General features: G+C 37.7%; 1 protein-coding gene across 4 annotated transcripts; it reads left to right on the top strand.

The window, feature by feature from the left end:
• The first annotated feature begins 1,457 nt into the window (after window positions 1-1,457).
• On the top strand, window positions 1,458-14,706 carry lhx9 (LIM homeobox 9). 4 transcript variants are annotated; one of them, XM_063890667.1, is made up of 6 exons: window positions 1,458-1,561; window positions 4,685-4,923; window positions 5,867-6,069; window positions 7,047-7,402; window positions 10,549-10,751; window positions 11,336-13,451. In XM_063890667.1, exons 2-6 carry the CDS (start codon window positions 4,744-4,746, stop codon window positions 11,588-11,590), a joined length of 1,197 nt encoding a protein of 398 aa, XP_063746737.1. In that variant the 5' UTR covers window positions 1,458-1,561; window positions 4,685-4,743; the 3' UTR covers window positions 11,591-13,451. The 4 variants fall into 4 exon arrangements, with proteins under 4 accessions (XP_063746737.1, XP_063746739.1, XP_063746738.1 ...); XM_063890669.1 differs by lacking the exons at window positions 1,458-1,561; window positions 11,336-13,451 and adding an exon at window positions 13,895-14,706 and having other exon boundaries at window positions 4,309-4,923; XM_063890668.1 differs by lacking the exon at window positions 1,458-1,561 and having other exon boundaries at window positions 4,309-4,923; window positions 7,050-7,402.
• The last annotated feature ends 327 nt before the right edge of the window (window positions 14,707-15,033 follow it).

Below are 15,033 nucleotides of genomic sequence, written 5' to 3'. Positions count from 1 at the left end.
GTATGGCACTGTGTCAGTTATGCAAGCATACAGAGGTGTAATTAATTGTTACCCTTGCTCCCATTGAAGCTTACAGTGTCTATTCACTTGTTGTCAGTAGAAATCAGTCCAGACCTTAATGTGTTATCCAATTGGACGGTGCGAGCAGGTTTAGAGCATCTTGTCCTCTGGATGACCTGTCTTATTTATGTTAACAGCCAATATAAAATTCCGATGGAGGCACCATGTACTTTAAAGTGTTAACATTTTGTTAGCAACGTGAGGTGTGAGGTCCAATAATGCACAAAGCAAATACACCAACATTATGGAACATTATACTGTATAATAGGTTATTAGGCTAATTAATTATCAATATTTAAATACAAATACCACATCATCTTATAAGTAGTCAGGCAAAATGAAATCTTAAAAGCATAAACAATATTAATATTTACTAAAAAGTTGACATTATTAAATTCGGTGAATTTTTCAACAACATTTTTTTCTTCAATAGATGTTGCAACATGAGGCAAAATGTGAGTAGATGGTGCCTAAGCTCTGAATCCTGCATTGGGTTATAATATGAAGTTTGTCAGCTTGACTCTGCTGGAGAGACAGATGGAGAAACGCATCACAGTTTAGGGAAAATGAAATATGAACCAAACAATTAAATTATTTTAATATTGTTGATATGGGAATTATTTCAAGTAAACTAGAAAAAATGAATCTAGAGAAAGAGACCAGAGAAAGAAACAAACAACATTGAAACGTCTGTACAGTTTACGTGTTGTTAAAATTAAATAAATAACATTATAGCCATAAAGAAGGCCTACCACTGTTCGGTTTAGATGTCACATTAAATTGGTAAAATTCTGAAATGATTTAGCACCTCTATTTAAAAAAAAAATCATTTTCCAGCAGGCTTTGTGTTACTGTGTGTATGTCAGATTGATTGATCTAGTTTGACTTTAGATCTATTTATTTATTCACACAAACCTCTGCTCTCTCACCAGTGAAATTACAGCTTTAAGCATTTCACTTAAATCCCATATAGTCAATTCGTGAGTGATATAGTTTATCTTCTTGGACACATCCTTTAACGTTGTTTGCAAAATGCGGTCCCAAATAGTCTTTTGGGGTTCAAATTAAACTTTACGATTTAAAGTCATACAACATAACTGAAAATAACTGTGAAATGCATGTCTGTTTGAAGTGGGAAAATACCAGTTTTTTCTAATATTCCCAAATCCTGCTTTATACAACAGAAGTACCATTTTGCAAATAAAGATTTTGTTTAATTTTTATTTTATATAACATCACACATAATGCTGAGTAGGCCATTGCCTCATAGCTTCCCATTTTGTTTGCGTTGACTGCGTGCTGGGTTGTGTTGAGGGCTTCCTGCATACGGGAAAGGAATATTTAAATGTCTTGTGTTTTAATTGACGCCCGAACTAGAAGAGTAAGCTCAGAAACGAGGAACAGCCCCCATCTACCGGCAACGTGTCCTCTCTTTCTGCACACTGCCTCAGTCCGTAGCTGCTCCGCCTGCACGCTGCACAGGGATCTCACACTGCCTCAGGTAAGACATTTTTTCCATCTCTGCTCTGGGTAAATAAAAATACAAAGTAGTTTCAATTAAAAAAACAAAACAACAACGCGTGAAGAAATGCTCGACTGATCTGATTACACGCATGATTACGTTCTCCGGTATAAACTGATGTGGTAGAAGGGAAACAAATCGAAAATCTATATTATTCCCTATAATTTCTTTAAGGGGCTACGATTTTTTTTTAAACTGACAAAATCTTATCTCATCTTAATATATAGCCTATGCGTTGGTGAGTGGTAATACCAGTCTGGATGTTCAACTGCAGGAACAATAAATATGAATCGACGCCCTTCATAAAATATAGGTAATATTAGGTACTTGTTTTTACTGTTCGCTACAGCGATCTTATTATTTTTAATTAAATAATAAAATCCAATTAGTCATCTTAGATTTACATGCAATTTTAAACATTGTTATCAATGGGTTTTTTTTACGCATCAAATATTTTTTATTGGGCTAAATACCGTTCATTACATAAGCAGCGTTCATTACGTTTTTAAAAGACTTGGTATGATAAAACCAGATCACAAATATAAAATTAGGGCAAGTCAGTCCCAGTAACCTAACGAAAAATGACACTGAACCGTCCAGATGAATTTTCTTCAATTAATTTAGAGGAAGTAATAAAATGTGATTGATAACATAACTCGGTTGCTTTATTAATTAGATTTGTTAAGAACACGTTCCCAACGATAAATGATAATGTCCTCTTTGATAAGACACTGTAAAACATTTTCTTTAATTATTTTGTAAAAGCATGAGATTGTGAATTGACTTTGGTTTATCCCACCTTTTTCTAACAAATAACACTATGAACTGAAATAAAATAAAATCAGTGGTTTAAGTTGAGTTGCAGTTAGCCCTTATGTCCTGATTAGATACCAAGGAAAGGAAACGAAACAAAACAAAACGAACACAAAAGACAATATTCCCTCAGCCACTTGGTGTTCACTGACACATTGTTAAACCCTCTTCAGTCAAATGAAATGTCACTGCTGGAGGCAACGGGTCAAAACAGTGTTCTTTATGGACATTAATGATATGACCCATGTCTTAATAAAAAATACGAACGTGTACACACTGTATTTATATCATACAGGGTAATTAAACCCTGTTTTTGAATTGAAAAGTTGTCTTTCTAATTTCTGTGGAGAAAGAAAACAGCAGAACGATTCAATATCACACAGAGCTGAGTTGATCGGTCCTCTCAGGGTGGCTTTGTCCAGGTGAAATAAATCGCGGTGTCCTTTTTTACTCTCCTTTCACCGCATTCTGGCTGGTGCTGGGACTCTGACAGAGCGCAAATGAACGATATGTCTCCAGAACAGCTGCAGGTCCAGCCCGTACAGGAGGGTCCGAGCATTGTCTCATAGCTCAGTTATCAGGAGGCCTCCAATTAAAGCCAACACAACTTCATGGTGGGGGGGGGGGGGGGGGGGGGGGGGGGGGCGCACATGATAATGTAACACGTCTTGAGATGAAGCATCAACACCTGCGAACCCCCATGAGCCTCAGTAAGCTAAATCTATTAATGGGACCATAGTCACAGATTCAGTGTGTCTATTGTTTTATGGCAAAATCTTCAGCCATCGACCCCAAACTGCAAAAACCCGTGTGCAAAGAAATATTCTCTTCAGACCTTGAGTTGCCTCGTTTTAGTTTGTTGTCACCATATTTGGCCTACATGCTGGACAGTAAAGCCATTCATTCTATTTGCATTTCAGAGTTTTCACACTCTTTAAACCTGACACATAGATCTGTTTTTGTAACTCGCCTATAACGTAGATTATATTATAGCAAACTAAATGGAACGTTGAAAATATTAAATTGATTCCTAGTATAAAATAGAATAAACATAGAAAAAAGAAAATGCCCAAAATAATGATTGGCAGGGAATTATTTTTGTTTTTAATGAAAGTTAGATTAAGAGAAAAATAAACTGAAAATACTTACAATGATAATAATAATTCCCTGTGTTTCAGTTTAATATCTGTCACCTCCCTCTAGCCTATCAATCCTGACTGCCCCGCCCCAAACACACACACACACATACACACACACACACACACACACACACACACACTTATTATTATTGCATTTTCCAACCCACCAAACAGCTGATAAAGGAAGAATTAAACACTTAAATTGATGATTGTTTAACAGTAAACCAATTAAAGTGTCTTCGAACCGGAAATAATGGAACATATTGGGGAGAATCACTTATCCTCATTTCTGACTACTTAAATGAAACTCCTGGAATTTAACATACTTTAAATGCATGTTATTTTAATATGTTTAAAATATATTTACACTCAAATGATTCCATTGCAGTTTATGCAACATCCGCCGGCGCCTACTCTCCAGCATCCTCTCCTGTATATGGAGGAATACAAGTAATCAAAATGTCAATAGTTGTGGTCCTTCGCGCAGCCAGAATCGGGAGTTTTTGAGGGTAGAGTGACAGCTCTTTGTTGGTGAATAGAAATCAGGTCCGATGGAGAGAGAGAGAGTGAGAGGGGGGAGACACCGAGAGAGAGAGAGAGAGAGAGAGAGAGAGAGAGAGAGAGAGAGAGAGAGAGAGAGAGAGAGAGAGAGAGAGAGAGAGAGAGAGAGAGAGAGAGAGAGAGAGAGAGAGAGAGAGAGAGAGGGGGGAACTCCTCCTACCAAATTATTCAGACTGGGCAGGCTTTGCTCTCTTCACAAATAGGACACGGTTCTCAAATCCAGGCAGTCCCAACCTGACCTCCAAGCACCAAGGAACCGCTGACTGGGAAACCGGGAGAGAGAAATCACCAAAAAAGAATTAACAAAAACTTTGTGTCATTATTTTTGGCCAGTGCTCACACTGTAGCCCCCTCCCCTCCTCCCTCCCCATCACTTCCACACCGGTGTGTCGCGTCATTTGGACTATATATTTTTTCCTCGAGGACATTCACGGGAAGAAGGAAAAATCTGGTGCACCATCACCACCTCCTTCTGTCCCACCCATGTTGTAGTTTCTTGGTTCCATTTTTCTTCCAGTTGCCTTGCACTGTGGGGAGAAGCTGATCTGAATCTCTGGGGTTGAGTTGTTGTGTTGTGTGCCTCTCTCAGAGCCTCAGAGCCCAGTTGGATGCGCTGAGACAGCGGGGCCCATCGCTGCAGTTCAGTATATGGAAGTTGTGAGCTGCAAGACAGAGGCAGGCAGTTGCAAGTTGCGTCCAGGACCGGGAGCCATGCTTTTCCACGGGATCTCCGGGGATCACATCCAAGGGATCATGGAGGAGATGGAGAGAAGGTCGAAAACCGAGTCGCGTCTGACGAAGGGGATGCAGTTGAACGGGAGAGAGTCGGTAAGAGTCCACCGGTGTTTGAGTTCATATTGAAACTCGTTTTAACCTACTGTTTGAACAACGACTGTGGCACCGTGACACAAGAAATATTCAGTTGTTTTGTAAGAAGGATTAGGATGATTTATCAGCTGCTTATTTGTGTTTAATTATGGTCCATAGTCTTTGTCCAAAATATATTTTCCCCTTGGGAGTGTATTTCGTAATGATAGTTAAAATGCCCAATATTTAACTGCTCAATAAGACCCGTTTGCACAAATAACTACTAAAAACAAAATGCTGCCTATTTACATGCAGTTGTTTAAATATATTTGAAACACACACTTACTCTTTTATTGTTGGATAAAATATTGTGGAGGATAACAGGAATATTTAGTTTTCTGTGGACAAATTTACTAGTTGCAATTCTATCAATTATTTATATAGAATTTACTGTTGTAATATATATATATATATATATATATATATATATATATATATATGTATATATTATTATTATTATTATTATTAATATTGTTAATTATTACATTACATTTTTTCTTTTAAGGAAAATATTCCATATTTACTCATTTGATTAGGCCTTTATTCGATATTTTAAATATGTCTCACCCAAAAATTGCTACAGTGAATCTATTTTATTTTATTGTAATGAATATAAGCAGATGTTAAAAACAAATATGTTTAACTCTCCTTAATATTAATTTAATGTTCTTGAACACAGTCTTTAATTGATAGTGTTAATGCCTAAATTGGTGCATGTGAACACACCAAGACTTCATTTGTCTAACAGCGTGTTTAAAGCTCTTAAAAAGGCCCTTACTTTATGGAGTAAAAACGTTTAATCTCAGAAAGCTACCAAAGAGGTGTCATTTCAGTTTTTACATATGTGTTGGATAAGTCTCTTGAAAGAACTTGCCATGACCTTTATTCTGTCTCCTTGACTCAGACCATTACTTCCATGAGCCCCGAGAAGCCTGCTCTGTGTGCCGGCTGTGGCGGCAAGATTTCGGACAGATACTACCTCCTGGCCGTGGACAAACAGTGGCACCTGCGGTGTCTCAAATGCTGTGAATGTAAACTAGCGCTGGAGTCAGAGCTAACGTGTTTTGCCAAGGATGGGAGTATCTATTGCAAGGAGGACTACTACAGGTATGAACAATGAAGGTTACATTTTTTTTGTTTAAAATGTGCAGAACATCTCAGGCAAACATTAGTGTCTAGCACTCACGCGCACATCCTCCCAAAGCCATAGTGACTTTATATGATTTTTGTTATCTTAATCAATTATCGAATTTAGGGGGTAAATATTTTACAGACACAATTACATTTTCCCTGATTCAACAGGCCCTGGTTTTTCATCTTGAATTATGATGAAGCCTTTAGGTCAAATTAAGTATTATTCTTTTCTGAATATAATCATGACAATCTCACAGGGACCTTCGTGGTGTTAATTGGAGAAAAAAAAAAAATGATATTAATTTATTTATTTTATTTGGGTTGTAGTTCAGATCCAATATTTTTCTATGACTCTTGGTGTAATTTAAACCATAATACCTTGTATAAGTAACCTAAACAAGAACAAAGGGGCACATCGTTGTACAAAATATCCTACTGTTATGGAAACGACCCTCGGTATAGCTTTGGTCGACAAGTTCAATGTGGGTAATAACCAGTTATAATGACCAGTTAAAATTCAATGCATGTATGTATGTACGTTAATATGCATTTATACAGTCATGCACAAGCCAGAATGTTATTTAGTTAATAGGCTACTATACTTCCGCCTATTGCCTACCTGTAACCTTTTGTGTTTAATGTGTTCAGCTACACCGTCAAGAGGTTAACAAACGCACCTAAGATTTATCCCTGAAACGTTGGGCTGTGAGAGAAAAATATTTTTAGTTGTAGGCCAGATGTGGCCATTAGCTCAGAATATAAACTCAGTCGATAGACTTTAATAGTACTACCAAATACACTAAAGCTGTGGCAGATATACTGTATTGTATCTTAAGACAAGACAATAGCCTGGTTAGGTTCTTTTAGCCTGTTACCGTGCGGGTTATATTTCGACCCCTGTCCCACTTTGTCTCTGTGTATGAGGAGTCTTGACGATTAATCTGTTCCAGAAGGTTCTCCGTGCAGAGGTGCGCGCGCTGCCACCTCGGGATATCGGCCTCGGAGATGGTGATGCGGGCACGCGACTCCGTGTACCACCTGAGCTGCTTCACGTGCACCACCTGCAACAAGACGCTGAGCACAGGTGACCACTTCGGCATGAAGGACAGCCTGGTGTACTGCCGGCTGCACTTCGAGACGCTGGTGCAGGGACCGGACTACCACCAGCAGCTCAACTTCGCCGAGCTGGCGGCCAAGGGCGGCGGCCTCACTCTGCCTTACTTCAACGGCACCGGGACAGCACAGAAGGGGAGGCCGCGCAAGAGGAAGAGCCCGGCCATGGGGATAGATATACCCAGCTACACCGGTGAGCCTCTCTTCAAGTCAGCAACATAAAAACACGCAGGCCACATATTATAAAGTTATTAGACTACCCAAATTGTAGCCTTTAACAGTAGGCTATGACCTCTTTTCCAAATGCCCAATAATGGGAACAGCGAAACGTATCTCAAAACAAACATAGCTGTGTAGCTAACTGCAGTATAAGCAGTTCCTGATGAGGCTTTACCCTTTGGAGCCCAGACTATGGGAACCTTTTTTCTCCATTGTGGTTAATGTAGGCCTATTCTTCACACAAATCTACCAACATGTCTTCGTCTTAAATTAATTTAAAAAATCAAATACTCATATGATTAAGTTCAAGCTAAATTAGCATAAATTAAATAGATAAATAAATACTCTTTTTTAAATAACTTTCTGGATGGATTTGTTTCCAATACGCAGAGGATCCTCGCTTTTTCCCCCAGTCGGTTCCTCAGTGTCTCAGCTCTGTAACAGTAGATAGGCCTACACCTTACACGTCTGATGAATGCATCTCTCCTCTAGGCTATGCTAATGTAGGTGGACATTGCCTGCGTGTAGCGGCGCCTGCAGCCGTGGGATAATTGATCTGCAGCTTTCTGTCCACGCGTCTTTCACGCCCCGTTTATGTGCTTTAAACGGTGGCGTGTGTTGCACGGAGAAAGATCGGGAAATGACTTTGCCGTCAACCTTCACTTCGACTTTTACAATTGATACTAATTTAGGTCAGGATAAATGTGTATGAACGGGTGCGAAGGGGCTTCATTTAGTTTGGTACTGCTGCGTAAATATCGAGGCCTAAGTCAGTGCTTTCACATTATTTGACTTTTGTTGGAAGACAGAAAAACTGCAGACTATTATCAGTCAACATTTAAGGTCTGTTAAATGTAGGTTTACTTAAAAATCTCGCATTGAATCGCTGAATGTTATAACCTGACAAAGCCCCCCCCCCCCCCAGCGTTCCCATTTTGTTGTCGCTTTCTCCGAATTAGCGTGCGGTTGAAAAAGTTTCTCATTGTGCGCCAAGTTTCCTGTGTTCTTGGTGAATGGGGAGGAATAAGGGTAATCTGCGCGTGAATTGTTCTTCGCTAATTGAAGGTGACGTTGGAATCCCTGGCCTCCTGTGCGGTGGTCAGCACGGTTCTCACAGCGCCGTGCACAGGGGCTGCTGCAGGGAGAGGCCGGCTAACACTGTACACCCAGCCCTGCTCAAAGCCTTGTTATTCGCAAACAAAAGAGATTATGCAAATCCTAAAGTTCTCATGGATGCCTTAATAGGAAAATTACCATTGTAGCATTGTTTGTTTATTTAATAGCACGACATTCCTAGCCTACTACAGCAAAGCGTTTGAATAACATAATGCAGCCAAAACAGGTAAAAAGATCCCACAGAAAATCCCACCGAAAAAAAACCACAACACCCTGTCTGAGCTCATTATCAAGCACCACAGACATATGGGGGAATATCATGTTTTTCATTTGGTTTACTAAATAAAATACAATGACATCGAATATATTTTCGAATTTGAAAAGAGGCTCATAAGCTTCTTTAAGTAATGTTACATGTTCCGAATAAATGCAAGATACAATGTACGACCTTACAGCATTCAAAACTCAAAAGAAAACATAAAATAAATTATGTAATAACTAAATACGTTTAGTGTTGATATCTTGTCTTTTCAAAAGTGCTCATTTTTCTCTGTTGTTTAGGTTAATGTATTGTTCTGCAGATCAGGAGACTCATATTCATGACAAATAGGAGGAGGTTTGAGCACATTCGTGTTTGTTTTCACCAGGGAAAGATATGGGTCTACTGAGTATTCCACATCACTCAGTAAAGTTTGTTTGGATATAGAGACCCCTAGTGGGTAATATCTAGTGAAACACAATCCAGTGGAGGCTGGAACAGAGAAACAAAGATGTCAATGATTGTCATATTAATGGTGCGTTTATGTGTCACAAGAAGAAGTCTTGTATAAAAAAACGAAATGCAGGCCATTACATGTACACCGAGAATATGCCACACACAATATGTGTCCGATAGTTTGATGAATCTGATTTGTAATATAAGTAATAATTCTTCCTTGAGACACTGTTTGCACTGCATCTTTATGATGAAACTATAGTGTAAGTAATTTCATATTTTATCATCCACTAAAAAAACATGTGGTCAGCATTGCTGTTACATGGAAAATCAATAGAGCCTGCTGTATAATTTAGAAATGCTATGTTTATTCTTTGCTGGCTAGATTTACTCCCCTGAGGACACAATCCTATACGACCTGTTCTAACATAAATCTTAGATTCAATAGAAGAATCATATTCCTTAAAATTGTATTTTTTGTATTTTGCTTTATATTTTAGCTGCAATCACGTTTTCAAAAGTCAGTCAAATGTTGATATAACTTAAAAGCATTTATTTGACACTAGAATTTTCTCTGTTACAAAAGAATATAATAATGTAAGAATTGTGTAAACATTATGGCAAATTATATATCATTTTTTCTTAATGCTGAGATAAATGTTTCCCCCATGCTTTTTTTTTTTACCACACATGCATTTATTTTAGTGGAACCGTTTTTTGCATTTTAACGTCTTTAAGTATTTTACACATGCAGTTCTAAGCTTTTGACAAATGAGACCTATTAGGCCTATTAGTCTCTGCAAACACAAGCAGAAATAATTTAGCTCGTTGGCTGTGTGTGGTTAAAATACATCATGTTGCTTTAAAAAATATATCATACAGATTATACAAAAAACATAATAATTATGACTACTAATTCTTAACAATATATTAGTCATCTCTATGAATTTCTTAACACCTTTTCGCACAATAGCAACTGTTTGTTATGTTTAAACCAAATGTTAACTACTTTTCTTAATGGCATTAACTTTCCACCTGATATCGCCTTAATCTAATATGCTTAACTGTGTATGTTCTTTCCTTGCTAAGCTGGATGATGTAAATTCAAGATATCATTAGAGACATTTGCACATATTCTTATTTAGTCAGTTTTCTCTTTTATTTTCAGCTGTATTAGCACAGATTAAATGAATTCACATGCAAAGTGTCAGAAATTAATCAACATTTATTGCTGTTGTTCCATTCGGACACTTATCCTACCCCTGTGCTCTGCTCTATGCCCCCCTCAGGCTGTAACGAGAACGACACGGATCACATGGACCGGGACCAGCAGTCCTATGCTCCGACACAGAAGACCAAACGCATGCGGACGTCCTTCAAGCACCATCAGCTGCGGACAATGAAATCCTACTTTGCCATCAACCACAACCCAGATGCCAAGGACTTAAAGCAGCTGGCCCAGAAAACAGGCCTCACTAAGAGAGTTCTACAGGTAAGCACAATGCCATTCCTACTGATCTGATCACCCCATATGTGTGTCTGCACCGCACTCCTGCTCCATGTCCCTCTCATTTCACACCAATATTACCATTCAAGTCATCTTTTTGATTTTCTTTGTTTTGTTGGCCCATTTAGTCATTAGATGTATATCCAGGGGTATTAATCAGAAAACTTCTACATTCTTAAATGTAATTTTTCTTGGGAAAGAAAGCAGAAACGTTGTTGATAAGCGTAGAAACATAAGTGTGTAAGTGAAGCTGATATTATTAATAATCAGAGTGCACATGATCTTTTTTATCTGTGGATAAAATTCAAATCTCCCAGATAAAACATTCAAAATGATTTTTGACTTGTTGTTCAGGAGCTAACTGGTTCATTGTTATCTGCCCCTTAAGCTCAAATTAATGTATGAAAATTGCAATATAAAAATTCATATACGTATGGCAAGGGCCCGTTGATACAGAAATAGCTGTGATAACTTGATATGTAAACTACTGTACAAATGATTTGATACTTTCTTTTTCAAAATTAATCTTAAACGCAAAAAGTAAAAGCCACATTGGGATTGGTTTGCAGGTTTGGTTCCAAAACGCAAGAGCCAAATTCAGAAGGAACGTTTTGCGACAGGAGAATGGAGGTGTTGATAAGGCTGATGGCACCTCACTCCCTCCACCCTCATCTGACAGTGGGGCAATGAGCCCCCCCTCCAGCGCGGCCACACTAACAGACCTGACAAACCCCTCTATCACTGTAGTGACCTCCGTCACCTCTAGTTTGGACAGCCATGATTCGGGGAGCCCTTCACAAACTACCTTGACAAATCTTTTCTAACAAGCTATCCCGAACAGACTGTTTTTTTTTTTATCTGTTTTTATTTTGTTTTTGTTTTATTTCCTCAATTTACATTTTATTTTTTTAAGTGACACCTTTAAATCTACCAGAGACAGCTCCTTGGATCTGAAAGTGCTGTACTGTGTACACAAACAAGAACAACAAGAGCAAGAACAGCAGCGACCACATTAAAACACGAGGAAATCATTTTAATGTGTAGCATCTTAAACCGCATGGCAGCCGTGTCTGTAGTTGACTTACAGTTTGCAGAGATTGACTTTGGACGGGACATTTTTGAAGTTGAAGGCATTACAAAATTGTTATGGATCTCACAATTCATCAAAAAAACTAAGAGCAACTAAACTTAAAGCGTGTCTGGAAATCTTACTTGATTTGACTTTATTTGTACATTTGTAATGAATTATGATAAAACAAGCCCTTCCTAATTTATGGTTAATTGGTACATTTTAAAATACTATGAATATTTTGCGCTGAGAAATCCTGTATATGTATGCACTGTTTTCGCACTATCCAATTTGAAGATTTCTTTCTGTTTTGGCATAATTTGGGAAATAAACTTGTAGAATGTTCTGTTTATGGGTAACTCCAGAAAACAGGCTTTAATATTTCCGAATGTTTCAGTCTTAATGACTGAGTTGGATGGAATCAGACATGGAGAGATCTCACACAGCTACATGTAAAACGTCAAAATTGCATTATAAGCGCCTAACCAACGCAGCTTATATGGCAGCTAGATGCTGAAACCACATTCATTTTTGTTTTGGTTCACAAATCTACTGTGAAAAAAGCTAATCCCACAATCTGTACAGTGGTAACTGTTCAACATGTAATGCAGTCCGTTTGATAGAAGTGGTTTGATAATTTGAAATCAGCAGGAGAAATTGGGATCAGAGAACAGTTTATGCATGCTGTTGCAATCGATTGTTTTCATGACAGAGCACTTTTTCAGATTTGTTAGCCTCTCAGATTAACCGTAGTCAAATGGATAAATCCTAGTAAACATATCCATAGATCCACAGCTAAACTCAATTGCACAGTGACAATATACTGCCCAGTGAAAAGTGCATTATTGTTTTTATCATGTTGCTCAGGGTAACGATGCGATTTTAAAAGGGGAAAGGAGTAGGGGTGAGAAATTAAGTGGTTGCGACGTTGCAGACTAGATTTGTAGAGCTGACATGAACAATAAAAATGACCTCAGATAGGTGGAGTCGACCGAGGCAGCCAGTGGGAAATCATTGTCCATGTGTTCTCCTTTTTGGCCATATTTATACTTTCTTTTATGACACTTGCCACTGAACAGACCAAAAACATGTTTCTTCTGGCTGAAAGAAAGAGAGAAAAGAAAGACAGAGCAAATCTTCAATAGAGTTGATACATTTCATTGTGGGCGTCACAATTTGTTCTATTGTAGAACAAAGTGGTTCTCTAGATCTACTTCATGAAGTAGATGCCTAACTCAGTTCTGCTATGTGCCTTACGCTATAACTTGGGAGAAAGTTTGTGATATTCAGGATATATGTGTTCTTTGTTAACTGATTCACATCCTTTTGACGCCTCACTAGTTTTGTACTGTTTTGCATCTTATTTCCGAAGATCTTTTTATGGTGTATCCTGTTAAAAAGGGGGCAGCGATGTCATAGAAAGCATTTGTGCACTCTTTCAGATATAGTTGGGTAATCCAAGAACCTTATATATTGATCTTCGTGTTAATAGTTGAGTACAGTAAGTGTTCTATCAAGATTGTCCATGTTTCCCTGTTTCTTGATAAAGATGGTGTATAGAAACTATTTCCCCCTAAATATTTATGGACCAAACGGTTGTTATATATCTTATTAAATTTGTGTGAATAAAAATACTTTGCTTTAAATGGGTTTTATTTTTCATTACACTTGCCATTTTTGTGTTTTATCTTGAATACAATTTTCTTTTATCACATCTACAAATTAGAAAGCATTCAGTTATTAATGACCAGTTAAACGTCCTCATTTTTGCTCCCATTTTTAATTTCTTTTTCCTATTTTATGATGTTTATGGTTTTTAACGTAATGCCCCATGGATTTGCATCTAAACCCTGCAGTCAAAAATATGAATTTGCTTTTTAATGCATGAATATGGCTTTTAAATTTAAATCAAAGGAATGCTGCAAAGCATACATCAATATATATCTTTATTTATTATGCATAACATTGATAAACCTAAAATGAAGTAAGAGTAATTGCAGACCGAGTAAAGCCAGGTTGCTCTGTAGTTAATATATTCTTACTCTATTATTTCTTTCAGGGAGAACAAATCTTGGGGCATTACAGCCATACATCCCGGCGTTTGAAAATTCCCTAAAGTATTAACAGAAGGGGAAAACTTTGATGGGAATTCCTCACCATTGAAGACAAAGACAATATTAGGATAAGATGATAGCATATTGAGAACAAATAAACAACCAACATAAAAGCTGTTTGAGTTGCAAATGTACAACGGATGATTTTTTTAACAACAATTTGTCCTGAATGTTTGAAACCACCAACGGAGGAGACCCTACAATGTATCCTATTTATGATATCAATGTGAAGAAAAAAAATCTTACTGTATTGAAATGGTATATAAACAAAACTGATGATTAAAATGTATTGTAACATAGTTAAAAAAAAAAAAAAACTGACAGCACGAAACAGGATGTAATTACAACAGCAGGAAACCAACATGACAACAGCATGAAACAGAGATGGTATGGATGATCTTGGTATGAACACACACACAAACTACATATGTACTTTTTCCTACTGCCTTGCTCCCAAATAAGCACAATACATAAATTCCTACAATCTTTGTTCTGCAACACACACACTGACATAAACAAATGCACACACGCTGCTGCCCCCCCCCCCCCCCCTGCACCCCGCCCAAGAATCAGCTTGCTAAATAGAAGTTTTCTTTTGTCACAAGTGTCATTTCGTAAACACATGGCCTCCTTGAAACTCGGCAGCAGGATGCCCATCAAATGTGATGAGTGTATGAAGAGGACTGCAGAGCTGGAGCTTTGCCATCTGGCTGTACCGAGGGAAGGAAGTGAAAAAACCAAGCAGATAAAGAAGAGATTCTCATTTTGCATGCACCTCATCATCTTGCTAACATTTCCTTGAGATGTATATTATTTCCTTTGATTCATTGTATGATTCATTGTCAGCTGCAAAATAAAGCATATGAAAATGATGTCCCTGATGCCACTATAGTACCTCACAGTGGAAAAACACTCCTATAGATTATATTACATATGGGTTTTTTCTATAAATGTATCATAAAACAATTCCTTTCAGTTAGATTCAGAAAAATACAGTCACACATTTGCACACAAAAAAAGCTAATATTATATTAGCCAGTTTTATTCAATAATGCAGCAAAAAATGAACAACAGAATACACAAA

The sequence above is a fragment of the Eleginops maclovinus genome, chromosome 9 (genome assembly GCF_036324505.1).
Source record: "Eleginops maclovinus isolate JMC-PN-2008 ecotype Puerto Natales chromosome 9, JC_Emac_rtc_rv5, whole genome shotgun sequence".
NCBI lineage: Eukaryota > Metazoa > Chordata > Actinopteri > Perciformes > Eleginopidae > Eleginops > Eleginops maclovinus.
Note: the sequence above shows the minus strand (reverse complement) of the source record. Positions and strands in the feature narration are given on the sequence as shown.